This window comes from Nomia melanderi, chromosome 1 (genome assembly GCF_051020985.1).
Source record: "Nomia melanderi isolate GNS246 chromosome 1, iyNomMela1, whole genome shotgun sequence".
Classification (NCBI taxonomy): Eukaryota; Metazoa; Arthropoda; class Insecta; order Hymenoptera; family Halictidae; genus Nomia; species Nomia melanderi.
In genome coordinates, this window is record NC_134999.1 from 21,918,503 (window position 1) to 21,933,777 (window position 15,275).

At 33.2% G+C, this 15,275-nt stretch overlaps 1 protein-coding gene across 7 annotated transcripts in view; it reads left to right on the top strand.

Moving 5' to 3' along the window:
- The window catches only part of LOC116426840 (uncharacterized), a 143,852-nt gene that overhangs the window by 126,067 nt on the left and 2,510 nt on the right, over positions 1-15,275 (top strand). For 5 of the 7 annotated variants that reach the window (XM_076369117.1, XM_076369116.1, XM_076369122.1 and 2 more), the window contains one exon: positions 11,971-13,872. In XM_076369117.1, the coding sequence (XP_076225232.1) occupies positions 11,971-13,872 (1,902 nt within the window). Of the gene's footprint in view, positions 1-7,356; positions 7,521-7,543; positions 8,195-11,970; positions 13,873-15,275 lie in introns of those variants that run through there. The other 2 variants (XM_031976411.1, XM_031976412.2) reach the window with 2 other exon arrangements.

The window sequence follows — 15,275 nt, forward strand, 5'->3', positions numbered from 1 at the left end:
AGGACTGCAGAAAGCGCGCCGGGCGGAGAAAGAATGGACATCACGCTCCCGCGGTAAACGTATCATGACAAACTGATGGCCGAGGAAAATAGAGAACGATTTCACTTGCGCCGGGCTCCGAGCGGTTCGATTAAAACGAGACCGCCGGCGCTTCCTCTGCGCCGTGTGGGATTGAATGTGTCAGGGGTGGCCAAACGGTTGGCTTTGGGTGGGTAGGGTTGGAGTGGTTTTTGTGGGTTTGAGTGGGTTTGTGTGGATTTGTAGGGATTTGTGTGGGTTGTGTGGTTTTTGTGGGTTTTATATTGTTTTGTTTAGTATTATGTAGTTTCATATAGATTTTTATAGTTTTGTGTAGTTTTATATTGTTTTACATAGTTTTATATAGGTTTATGTAGTTTTATGTAGTTCTCAATTATTTTATATTGTTTTGTCTAGTATTATAATAGTTTCATATAGATTTCTATAGTTCTACGTAGTTTTATATTGTTTTATATTGTTTTATTTAATTTTATATAGTTTCATATAGTTTTATACAGTTTTATATAGTTTTATCTAGTTTTATATTGTTTTATTTAATTTTATACAGTTTCATATAGTTTCATATAGTTTTATATAGTTGTATAAAGTTTTATATAGTTTTATGTAGTTTTATATAGTTTTATGTAGTTTTATATAGTTTTATATACTTTCATATTGTTTTATATTATTTTACATAGTTTTATATTGTTTTATAATATTTCATTTAATTTTATATAGTTTCATATAGCTTCATATAGATTTCTATAGTTTTATGTAGTTTCATATTGTTTTATATTATTTTTTGTAGTTTTATATTGTTTTACATTATTTTATTTAATTTTATATAGTTTGATATAGATTTGTATAGTTTTATACAGTTTTATACAGTTTTATATAGCTTCATATAGATTACTATATTTTTATACAGTTTTAAATAATTTCATTATACCGTTATATAGTTTCATATAGATTCCTATAGCTTTATACAATTTTACATACTTTCATATAGATTTTCGTGCAATCTCCAAAATTCTACATCAAAATTTGTAAAGATCTGATACCAAAAAATCCCCAATTATCAGAAAGAAACCAAAGTTATCCAACAAATAGATAACAGATCAGATTTATTAAAAACATATCAGTTGGCCACCCCTGGCTTAGGCGAACACTGAACGACTACGATCTCTATTAAGGAAATTACAGAGTGAAGATTTTCAACGAGCGATCCGAATAAATTTTCTTAAAGCATGCATGATGTTATCCGCATCAAGTAATTGTAATGTAATTGTAATTATATTACATTTGCTCGTCGAAGCAAGAAACTAAATTACAACTACTGTAAATTAACGAGCTTTGGGAAGAAAATGAATGTTATTAGTTTTTTAAGCGATCGCAGAGAATAGTAACGACTTGATTCGATAATTTTGTAGGTAGCGACTCGAGAAGATGAGTTTCATCACGAGAAAGTGTGTTTTGTGGAATTCTGAAACGATTTGTGATGTGTGGAACAGTGGAGTAACTGTGTTGTCGATTCGTTTTTCGTTATTTTGGCTGCGCGGTGATATTTCTTTATATTAGTGGCAGAAAGTATAATTACGTTTTGCAATTCAAAAGATTTTCACCTTTTTTATTAAAGGTGAACAATATCATTTGAGATAATTGTAATATATAAATTACATATACATGAACCCGTGTCCTATGATTTCTTTCTGAACTATGATCGATCTACTTACTCATGATTTATTGAGACTAAGAAAAAATTCCAGTTTTATTTTACGTCAACACGTACTCTAAGGTATAGTCACTGACAACAGAGGAATAACATGCAACTCACCTTCAAACAAATTGAATAATATTTACGTTTGTTAAATTCTGTTTGAATTAACATGTTAACACATTAAATTCCACGTCAGTCACTGACCAATGCTTCTGAATGATTTGAAAACAACGGTAACATGCAAGATAATCAATGTGGAATCAAAATGTTTAGTAACGTAACTAAGTCGGTAATAGTGTAACAAGATTATAACGCTAAATAATGAATAATTGCTACGTTTCTTTGCTAAAAAGCGTAACCGTACAGAAAAATGGTCAAGATTTTCTGCTCGATTATAATATTTTCTTCAATCGAATAACTCTTGTAAAAATATTAGAACAATGAAACTGAAACGAGTCATCGAGTTCCTAGATGTAATGTAGTTTATAATTTCTAATAACAATGTCTATAGGATTAATTTCATTTTCATTGTCTACTTGATATTAGATATTCAATTTTATATTTCTGATCTATCAAATCGTATGGCAACTAAGGCGCCTCTGGACTGCGAAAGATTAATGTTTCATTAGAAGATGAAAATTTATTGAGAAAAATCAGTTGAATGAGTTCAATTGAAGCTAATGAAAGAGGTTATAGTCTTTATTATTATTAATAGTAGAATTATTTGTAGTTAATATTTATACGTTCAGTATTATTAATAGAATTATTTTTAATTTCTTTATAAATTCATTATCAATAATAGTATTATTTGTAACTTGTTACTTATAGATTCATTGTTAATAATAAAATTATTTTTAATTTATTATTTAAATATTCATTATTAATAGTAGAATTATTCATAATTTATTATATACACATTCATTATTAATAATAGAATTATTCATAATTTATTACATACACATTCATTATGAACAGTACAATCATTCACAATTCATCATTAACAATCATTCTCACCAGTTACACTTCCTCACTAAATTCACAAGCAACATCTCAAATAATCCCCTTAAATAATCTGCTTACGCGTCAAGTATGCAGCGTTGCAAAATATTTCCGCAGCTCTCGCATGAATTCGCTGAAACTGAAATAATATTGCAACTCGAATGATAAACCGTACTGTCATGCATTCTTGTTTCATAACCGTAGAGAGACAAAGTATTCTCGATAATTACTGGTTCACAGAATTATTATACACCGTGTATATAATATCAGTTGTGAATATGTAAGATATAGAAAGATTAATATTCACTGTTATGATAAATATTTCATTTGTGTTTAAAATATGGAATATTACACTTGAAGTTAATTATGAAATATTTAGTATAAGAGTGAATGTTAATTATGAAATGAAAATTAATTACTGGCTCACAGAAATATTACACACCGTGTATATAATACCAGTTGTGAATACATAAGAAGAAAAATTCAATTCACGAGTTGCATAATTAATTTTGACTAATTAAGTGCTTCCAAATTGCACATACATCTTTTTTGTCAATCAGTTGGTTCTTGGGGAGTTCGATCAAGACTTCATACTTATGGATTAAAATTATTGTATTTTTTAATCAATTTTCTTTAAAAAAGGTAGACGTCTGTAGTCGTCATTTGTTTTTCGCTTCGATTTCTCTGATACGCAAAAGACAATATTTTTTGAAAATAATTTAGGAGAAAATAAAAGAGGTATATTTTTATAAACGTAACTTAATTTTTAAAATTATATGAAAGTATGTGAAATTGTATAAAACTATATAAAACTGTATGAAGTTGTATAAAACTATATAAAATTTTATGAAATTGCATGAAATTGTATAAAACTATATAAAACTATATAAAACTATATAAAACTATAAAAATATACTATGGTATGAACATTAATTTTTTATTAACAATTTTAGCGCTTCTTTCCATCAACAATCCACACCACCCATACCATAAACCACAGACTCACAAACATTCGACAGAAAATCTCCAAATAAGGTTAATACGCAGCACGTGCTGAACGTCACGTTCACGCCAAAAACCGCGACGATGCTGTCATACGGTATTCATAGAAACGCGGATAGGAACGCCGCGGTTTTTCTTAGCAGACACGAGGGTGTACGCGGGTTTACGTGGCGAGATAACTGACGTTGATTAAAATGACTTGTCGCGACATTTAATCGTTTAACACGTTACGTCATCGTGATTGTAGAACATGTGCATTGCTGGTCAGAAGTTTTTCATTTGAATAATTACGGAGTATATAATTTTTTTCAATTTATAATTATGGAGTTTATAGGTTGTATTGAGTGTTGCAATTATCAAATGTCGATTATCCATTATCCATTGTCACAGTTTGTAATACATTTTCATAATTGTGCTCATAATGAAAGTGAACTAAGTCATGTATTTTTCCTGTTTTAATTTAATATAAAATAATGTAGTGTGAAATAACTGATAAATTCATTTTTTTTAATTTTTACTTAGACCACTTGAATAATTATGGAGCATTGTCAAACCTGTTATTGTGCGATCCTTTTCTATCAGATTTTGTTTTTGTGTGATTCATTTTGTGCAATTTTTTTTTATGGGGTATATCAATTCCAACGGTATTGGCATTACATACAACGCAAGAATAGTTATATAGTTGTATAGTTATATAGTTATATAATTCATCACAAGAAGATGCGCGTTTTGACTACGACAAACAATATTAAGATAAAACGCCAAAGAAACTAAAATACAAAGTAAAAATATTATTCCAATAATTATCTGCGTGACAAATTAACTTGAAACATGATCAAAACATTTGCTTGATTTGAAGCTAATCATTACCAAAATCAAGTTTCATTCAAATAATTATCAAAACAATATTTTTGCTTTGTATTTTAATTTCTCTATCGTTTTATCTTAATATTATTTCGATAATTATCCGAACGAAACTCAATGGTAGTAATACTCAGCTTCAAATCAAGCAGACATTTCCATCATCTTAACCTAATTCATTCCGCAGAAGCTTTAAATAATCGCTGCTCAAAAAGATTCCGATAAAAAGAGACTCTCACAAAGTGAGAACAATGCTATGCGAAGTTTTCTCGCTGTCGAAAGTGACAGTAACGAAGCGACAAACGGAACAACGGCTGACGGTGAAAATCTTGGCACGCCGAGCGCCTGTTGCTGTGCGACAAAATGGCGGGTCGCGCGCCTGTGCCGTGCGACAAGATGGCGAGTCGCGCGACAGCGTCGACGCGCTTTGTCACTAAACAGCGTCCATATGCAGGGTGAAACGCGAATCGCGATCAGAAATTACTCTAGATATCACTAACTATTATTAACTATTATTAACAATTCAATCAAAAATGTTTTTATCAGCTTTTGCATGGTTTCAAGGGAATATAAATTATTTAAGTGATTATGAAACAAGTCAATTCTGAAAATATTCGCTCGATCTGAAGCTAAGTATTACCAAAATCAAGTTTCATTCAAATAATCATCGAAGGCCCTCTTCTCTTTTATGGTTTTTCGAGGTTAACTCGAATATTTCGCAAATAAATGTATAATTTTTTAGGTTTATCTATTACAAGATTTCAAGGCGAATTCGGCAAATATCGGAACGTAACCTTTTTTTGTCTGCGTCGAGAGAAAATTGAAAACTTTGTGTTGATAACTAATAACAGAGTAATCTCTGTTGATCACGATTATTGAAAACGAATCGTGAATCAATCACCAAAATTGAAAACGAATCGTGAATCAATCACCAAAATTGAAAAATTTGTGTTATTAACTAATAACAGAGTAATCTCTGTTGATTACGATTATTGAAAACGAATCATGAATCAATCACGAAAATTGAAAAATTTGTGTTAATAACTAATAACAGTAATCTCTATTGATCATGATTTCTGATGCATTTTGAATGATGTTTAGAATAATTAGACGGTTTATTTTGTCACGCGGAGCTGGAAATCATGTAAACTTCAGACACGATGATATCTGGGTGAAATATTCACTAAACTAACGCTGTGAACGACATAGAATACTTTTCTTATTGCAAGCAATTAGTCTAGCAAGAGTAAAATAGAGTGTACTGTTTAAGAAGAAGGATAAACTCAAATTTGAGTGGTTCATTTCGAAAATTGTTAATGGTTACGCTATTATCAACTTAGTTACGTCGTTAAACATTTTCATTTCACATCGGTTGTCTTGTATGTTACGATTGTTTCTTAGTCATTCAGAAGCGTCAGTCACCAGTGACTGACATGGCGCTTAACGTGTTAATATTGAACTGTGTGTAATGCATCGGTGCGTCAAGTGTTCAGATAAAAAAGCTTTGTTTCCCAACTGACTTAACCCTTTGCACTCGAAAGGGGACTTCCGGTCGCCGGACGACTTGATACAGGAGAATCATAAGACAGAGTCGCTATAATAAGAATGCCAAGTGAACACGCATCAAAACTTCATTGCACTCGAAATAGTTTCATTTCCACTTTATTAAGAAAAAAGTCATTCTTCATGACAATCGCTCTAGTATCTTTCTTATACCTCGTACGTCCAACGATATTCAGTTCGTTCGGTACGCTAACAGGAAAATTAATGTTTAAGTTTACATAAAAAATGGTATCGCTCGAATTCGGGTGACATGGCAGTTAAAGTGTTAACGAGTCTGAGTCGCGATGAAGATTTTGGCCCAAACGTGAATAGGCAATGAAAAAAAGAATAATAAGAGTAGCTTATCTAATTAAATCACAAACATTGTAAATAATAAATAGTTAATAATATAATAAATAACTAATAAATATAAATAAATATATTATATAAATATATATAAGTAAAATAAATAATAATTATTAATATATATTTTATTATAATTTACTTTGATTTATTTCTCGTATCGCGCCACGGATACTTTGCTCATGAACACGGATACTGTTTGTTTCCCTCGGTCGGTAATGTTCGTTAGTCTTCAGACGTTTCCCGCCTAATTTCTTTCAAACCGCAGAAGTCCTTTCCCAGAGCAATCGCTACTTCCGATTCGTTCGGTCGATTCGCTGTGTCTACATCAGTGTTTGTCAAGCTGTTGGGCGTTCATAGCAGCGTCCTTACTTGGAGCTGATTAAATGAGACCGCTTGCTTGTTCGTTAGTGGACGAACGATTATGTTATTAGTTATTTTCCTAACATTAATTACATTTTTCTCATACTCATTATAATACTCTTACTATTTCATTTACATGCATAAACATTATAAAACATACGATGTACTATTCCAAAATTCAAACTCCCTCCAAAATTAAAATTCAGTCCAACTTTCAAATTCCCTCCAAAATTCACATTTCCTCAAAATTAAAATTCCCTAAAACTTTCGAACTCCCTCCAAATTTAAAACTCCCTCCAAAATTCAAATTCCCTCCAAATACACTAATCTCCATCCACTACCTCCGCGTGGTCCGTCCTCGTACCTTCCGTCCGCTATCGCTAGAGCAGCATATTCACGCGGATTGCTCACACGGGATGTCCTGCGTTACACACATCCTGCGCCGGCGTCCTGGGCCTGCGCTGAAACTCATATAATGCCAGGCTCCGCGGAAGACGATCATTTCAGTGTCGGCTGTCACCGCGCGACGGAGTTTCGACCAGTCGCGTTTGTGCGAGGAATCTGACTGTGAGAATGAAGCACGTGTGGTGCGACAGGTCCGCGTTCCCATTGTACAACTCGATGGAGAGTGTTCGTGTTCAGCATTTCTTCAAATGTAATTGATTTTGTGTAGATATTGTGAATGAGGTTGAGTTTGTTGGAATGTGAGGTTGTGGTGGGTGATATGGTGTAGGTGATGGAGTTGGTAGTTAGTGTAATGTAAATGATAGTGGAGTTGTAATAATTAATATAAATGATAATGAGGTTATAATAAATAATAGAAATGATACTGTAGTTATAATAAATAGTATTGTTGAAATTAGAATGTGAGGTTGGGGTGGGTAATAGGAATGGTGTAGGTGATGGAGTTAGTAATTAGTGTAATGTAAATAGAGTTGTGATAATTAATGTAGGTAATGTAAATGATAGTGGAGTTTTAATAAATAATATAAATGATAATGAAGTTATGATAAATAATATAAATGACACTAAAGTTATAATAAATAATATTACCAATATAAATGACACTAAAGTTAAAACAATGAGTTCCCATATATTAACAAGAAAACTACCAAATAATTAGAGTGACCTATCTCACACTTTTTTTCAAAATTCAAACAATATATTTTGAAAAAAAGTTAGTTAGATTCATGGAATATATCAATAACAATAACCTAATAATAGTTGATATAAACAAATAATTACATGTTAATGCAAATTACAATGTGAACCATGGAATTGGTGACAATTGTTTACAACGGCCAACGAAAATAACGTGACATACACAAGGTATTTCATATAACATAATATTGCAGATCAGGTGGTGGTTGTAAACAAATAAAATAACATTTTTCATTTGACACCGCGTTTTCAACAACATGTACATTCGTTAAATTCTGGTTAAATACAGATCATGGAATTAACAGGTGGTTATTATACATGCAAAATTAAATAAAAAATGTGTAATAACAATTTTTTATTTGTAGCTTCATTTTTTGCAAAATTGAGTTTGAATTTTTGTCGACAGTTAAATAAATAAATTCTCAAACTGCAGTTTCTAAAAATTTTATATGACGTTAAATAAATAAATTTTCAAACCGAAATTTCTTAATATGAAATTTAAAATTATAGAAATTATAGAAATTATAGAAATTATAGAAAATTATAGAAAATTATAGAAAATTATAGAAAATTATAGAAAATTATAAGAATTATAAAAATTAGAGACAATTATAGAAAATTATAAAAATTATAGAAAATTATACAATTTATAGAAAATTATACAATTTATTGAAAATTATACAAATTATAGAAAATTATACAATTTATAGAAAATTATACAATTTATAGAAAATTATACAAATTATAGAAAATTATAAAAATTATAAAAATTATAAAAATTTTAAAAATTGTTTTATATAAAAAATTACGATATTCTATATCTTTTTCTTATTTTTGTGTGCATATAATAACATTCTGTTGATTATACCTACGACATTATTCAACTATTTATTAATTATTTTTATTCAGTATAATCTGTATATACACACGTGCCCCATAAACAATCATGATTATCTCAAAAAGAAATTTTGTATGAAAAAATGTTTCTTATCCCCTGATCAATAGTATTATGTTATATAGGACAATTATTCACGAAATTAATGAGTTATTAATAATGACGAATAAAAGTACTAAATATAACATAATTAATTAATTAATATAAATAATAATTCTTAACCGGTTGATAATACAAATAGCTGATTTACGCTATACTCAAAGAAAAATATCAACAGTAGTACTATCAAATAGTGTAGTGGAATTTACGCGAGCAGAAAATTCTAGAGGAAGCTATTTCTCATCCGGAACTGACTCGAGCATAGTCTGATAAAGGCAGAGGATCGATATAGTGTGTGGAAGCGGGATAGACACAGTCAGAGAATTGAAGATCGAAATGCGGGACTTCGAAACGAATACAAACATCTAATGACGAAAATTTCAATTGCAGTCATTTTAACATAACCTTCTCAAATATAGTGCGAGAGCATTGTTGAGATTGTGCTGATTAAAATGAGCCCAAACACGGTGGGAATCGGACTAGTTTCGCCGATTTTACATAATCAACGAAATTAAAGGCCCGTTTCCATGAAATCCATAAACTAGTCCGATTCCCATCGTGTTTGGACTCATTTTAATCAGCACAATCTCAACAATCCATCGGTACTACATTCAAGGAAGTACAGTTAAACATGCAATGAAGAAAATTTCAATTGCAGTCATTGTAACCTTACCTTCTCAATCGTAGTACCGATGGGTTGTTGAGATTCTGCTGATTAAAATGAGTCCAAACACGACGTACATCAACCTAGTTTTATCGATTTCATGAGAACGAACCTTAATCTGTTCCACATTCAAGAAGATAACATTAAAATTCCTTCAATTGAAATTTTCTCCATTGCATAATTATATTCGACGCATGCGTATTCATTGTATTCATTTTCTCCCTATCCACTGAAATCACATTACGTCGAGCTCAAGACAGCCAGTAGAGAAAGAATGTAACCAGCATTGTGCAATTTAGCCGAACAGATTGCTGCAGACTTGAAGCGAGCCTCATTGTAACATTTTTAATTTGATCGCTGTATTCGCGTTCATCTGAAATGATTCACATTAACAATTTCGAGGCGAGCAGGTGCACTGAGGTTGTTATGGTTTCCTCTGTACCGATTAATGGTAGCTACGCGCTCGCATAAACGATCTTTACGAGCATACGAGCCTTTCATTTTCCGACGTAACTTCTCCACTTACCTTCTGTAACGTTACGATCCTTTTTGCTAATCAAACAGCATCTTCGTTTTGCTGAAACGTATGACGTAATCTAAACAGATCTTGCGATACCATTTGTTAAAAAATATGTATACGTTTAAGGGGGATTGATGTGTTTAATAGATAAAGTTTATTAATTAAATATTTATATTTATATTTATATATATATGTATTATTTAATAATCAATTATTTATTAATTTTTAATTAATTTAATAATAATAAATTAATTATTTAAAAAAGGAATATATAATTATTTATTATTAAGACTAAGATTTATTTATCAATAAGATAATTTATTAATTATCATATAAACAAGCATATGTAGCCTAATATATAAAAAATTTGGATAAAAATATATAATTATTTATTTGATTTAATAGTTTTATTAAAAATTATTTTATTTATTCGATATTTCATTTATTTTTATATAAAAAATGTTCTATTTAATTATAATTTCTAAATCTTATTTATTTTATTTTAATTCATTTATTTGTATGTATGTATGTTGCTTATTTTTTAATTGATTTATAGAAATATTCTGAATATTTATTCAATAAAATTAATCTTTTTTAAAATTTATTTATATAAAATATTTAATTATTTATTAACAGAATGAGTTAGTCTAATAATATGTAATTAATTTACCTATTAATCTTTATCTGAGCTTTCTATAAGAACTTATTGTACTGATTTTTATTTCAACTGTACGATTGTTCGTCTTGATATCCCCTTTCATACTTCAAACATCTGTAGAGCACTTAATGAACCAGAGAAAATGAGGAAGTCGTAATTTGTATTTCCATTTCTGGTGCACGTTTGATCCAGGTAACGGAACCTGTGCAAGCAAATGGAACGAGTGCGTTATGAAAATGTTAGAAAGTTTAAACAACGAAACATGAATTCTTATATGCAAGTTAATGTTGATTATTGAATGCCAATATAATTGGCAAAGTAACATTTGCAAAATAATTTTGTGTCTTGTGATATAAGTGTTCTTATTCCTTGGTGTTTAATAGAAAATGAATTGGAAATGAATAGGAAATGAATAGAAAATGAATAGGAAATAAATAGGAAATAAATAGGAAATAAATAGGAAATGACGTGAAAATTAATTGAAAATGGCTAAAAAATTACTAGAAAATGGTTAGAAAATTACCAAAAAGTGACCAAAAAATAACTAAAAATCAATAGAAAATCAATAGAAAATCAATAGAAAATCAATAGAAAATCAGTAGAAAATCAGTAGAAAATCAATACAAAATTAATACAAAATCAGTAGGAAATCAATAAAAAATCAATAGAAAATCAATAGATAATCAACAGAAAATCAATACAAAATCAATACAAAATTAATACAAAATCAGTAGGAAATCAATAAAAAATCAATAGAAAATCAATATCAGTAGGAAATCAATAGGAAATCAATAGAAAATCAATAGAAAATCAATAGAAAATCAATAAAAAATCAATAAAAAATCAATATCAGTGAGAAATCAATAGAAAATCAATATCAGTAGCAAATCAATAAAAAATCAATAGAAAATCAACAGAAACTCAAAAGAAAATCAATGCAAAATCAGTAAGAACTCAAAAGAAAATCAATGCAAAATCAGTAGGAACTCTAGAAAATCAACAAAAAATCAATATAAAATCAATAATGATGTCTCCTAACACCTTCCCTAAAAACACTCTCAATAATTTCAAAACAGTTTCCTACACAGACCTCTCCTTTCTGTTGCAGACATGTCTCCCGTACGATGGGCTCGCCGGAAGTCGTCGAGCTCCGAGTCAGAGAGGAACTGCTACAACGTGCAGACGTCGCAGGTAACGACCGAGCGGAGTCCCACGAAGAAGGACAAGAAGCGGATCCAAGAAGAGAGGCGACGGATCTGCGAGAAGAGGAATCCCATCCTGGACCGTGTGATGAACACCAGGTTGAGCTTCTTCAAGGACCGGGACTCTGAGGATGAAGATCAAGAAGAGGATGAGGATCCAGAAAAGCTACAGTTCCGTTCCATGTGCGAGCTGACTCAAAACAGCCTGAGCAGAAATGAATTTAGACGGTCAGTGTGCGAGTCAGACTTGAAAGAGATCATAGAAGAAGAGAAAACTCAAACGAAAAGAAAAAGACGTTCCAAGTCCCAGAGCAGGTTACCTTACAGGAAGCACCAAGAAGAACGCTTCTCCTTCCTAGGGTTCCGTCCCATGTCAGCTCAAACAGCGGAATTATCTAAAAAGAGTGTCAGCGAAAGTGTCAATCACCAGAACCGCAGATGGCGCAAGAGCAAGGAGTACGTTCAAGAGCACAGTTCCACTAGATCGGTGAACAATAATCAAGAAGCACCTACCAGCACAGAAGAGTCTGCATACAAAGACGGCTCCCAGTTCGACAGCATCACTCCGTCCAGCTGCCTGGCTGCCAAGTTCAGAGCGATGCAGGACAGGTACCTCAAGAGCTCGACCAGCAAGCTGATCGCGAAGATCTACAAGAAGGACAGCAAGGACAGGGAGAGGAGGAGACTCAGGAGCTTCTCGTACGGCACCTTGCCTGGCCTCGAGGAGCTCAGGACGAATCCTCTTTACGAAGAGCAAGACCAAGACGATAATGATTCTGGGATCTTGGACAACGACTCTGCAACTAGTTCCCTTCTGGACGACAGGTGCAGCAGCAGCGCTTCCGGCCTGCTCACTGGCCTTAACGACTCGCTGCACTCCCCACCGCAGCTGCCACCTAGGAAGCCCTCGTCGTCCATTGTGGATGTGGAGAGGACGACGCGCTTGTTCTCCAGCTTGGACGTTTACTGCAGCAGGAACGAGGGCAGAGGTTGCAAGAGGGACATGTCCAGGCTGCACGAGCTGGAGGACTCCACCAGCCAGCTGTGCCAGGCTGCGAACAGCGAGCTCATAGACCGCAGGGACTCCAAGCCCGACAAGGACGCCACGAGATTGGACAAAGAGCTGGCCTCGGAGAACTATTCCGCTCGGTTGCCTGTCATCAGGAACAGGCCGTACACCACCGAGACCATGGTCGTGAAGCTCTTCAGGGAGAGCTCGGACCAGTGCTTGGGTATCTTCATCGCCAAGACTGCGGAGTCCAGTCCCGGCTACCTGGTGGCCCACGTGGTGCCCAACGGGCTCGCTGACAAGGAAGGCACTTTGAGGATAGGCGACGAGATCTTGATAGTCAATGGTAAGAGACTCAGGGGACTGAACATGGCGAAGGCCAGGAAGATCCTTGGCAGTGGCAGTGGGCCTGGGGAGGTCGACATCGTCGTCTCCAGGTATTCCGCTTTGGACCAGTCCTCGAAGAAGCTCACGGAGAGCAGCGTGGACTACGAGAACGTCAACGTGGAGAACGGGCACGGCGTGATCGTCGACAACGCCTCCAAGTCGCACTTCAAGAAACACCACACCAAACACCACCGCGACAGGAGGAGCGAGTGCAATAGATCCACATCGGAGAAATCCGTCGCGAACTTGGACAACAGCGCCTCCCAGAGCGTGTCGAATTTCTGCACTTTGCCCAGGAGGCCGAGGAACACCGTCTCGACGTTCCTCACGGTGGTGTTCCAGAAAGGCCCGGGAAAGAAGTCGCTGGGATTCACGATCGTGGGCGGGAGCGACAGTCCCAAAGGAAGCATCGGTGAGTCACATACTTTTATTCAGTAATATTCATACAGTGCCGAAGTCGTGCGAGTCGGAGGCTCCGAGGACGTTCGAAAAGTTTTCTACTTGTGGAATAACGATTCCCGGCTGATCGCGACTGCCACCCGGAGAGAGGTTATACCGAGGTGCAGTCTCTAATTCTAGCGAATTCAACTAGCGTTATACGTGTCCGTTAGGAAATTAGTGTTAATATAAGGGGTGTGCTTAAATTGAATGGTTTAGTTTGACAATTTGGTGGATGCAAGAACGTGCGCACGTAAATACAAAAATGCGTTGGGAAAGTATCTTGGCTATTCGAAGTGTGAATTTGAAGTGTGATGATTGGAAAGAAATAATTTTTGTCGTGTATAATTCTTTACGGTTGCATTTCTGAATTTACGTTTCTGTTACATTTCACTTCCGTGCATGCTCGTGTTTTTATAAACTAAGTGTTCTTGAGTAATTCAAAAGAATCTGAAAACATCTTAAATAGTTTTATGCTGTACAAATGTTTAATTATGTATAAATCTCAACGCAATTACGTAACAATTCCTTCTCGGAAGGGTTGATATATATTATTTCTACGTAACATGTTAACTCTGAAGTCATTAACTTTGAAAAATTAATGCGATTAATCAGCAGTCACTAGTCGCTACCATTGAGATCAGTCAACGTTAACACACCAATCTCGGTAAAACATTGTTACTTATTATACGTACAACTTCGATATAAATTCTTCTTCCTTAGAAAGCTTCAACATTTTATTTCAAGCATCATTAACAGCAACGCGGCTATCTGTCGTGTGACATTACGCTACGTTAAATTACTTTGCGAAGTGACGCTAGCTACTTATTTGTTAGTTTGTTATAAAGCATTTAAAAAATGGGATTCGGGATATTACTATTCTAACGTATGAAGAAAATTCAAAACGATCCGTTCGCAATTAACCTCTTACGATAAATTACTGAACTCGTTGATTAGTCGTCTTATGGTCAAAAGACGTTCACTTAAAATAATATCAGTCGTACAATTAAAAACTATATCGATACTGCACACTGCGGTTCAAATATTTCGTATAAATGACACTGATTTTTATGGAACCATGCGGCCTTTTAAGCAAATCGAACAAATAAATGAATGTCAGAGATGAAAATAATCACGAAAATTTTAATTTTGCAATAGGATTACTTTTAATCAATGTGTATATTCTTTGATATTGTCGGTACAAATTTTTTTAAAACGTTTAAAATTCAATAGTATTTAATACAGTAATAAATAAATTAATTAATAAAATAAATTCTTAAAATAAACCTATTCTATTATTAAAATCTAAACAATATTAAAATTGTTAAAATCATTGAAATCATCGATCATTGAAGTCGTTGAAATCATTGAGATAAT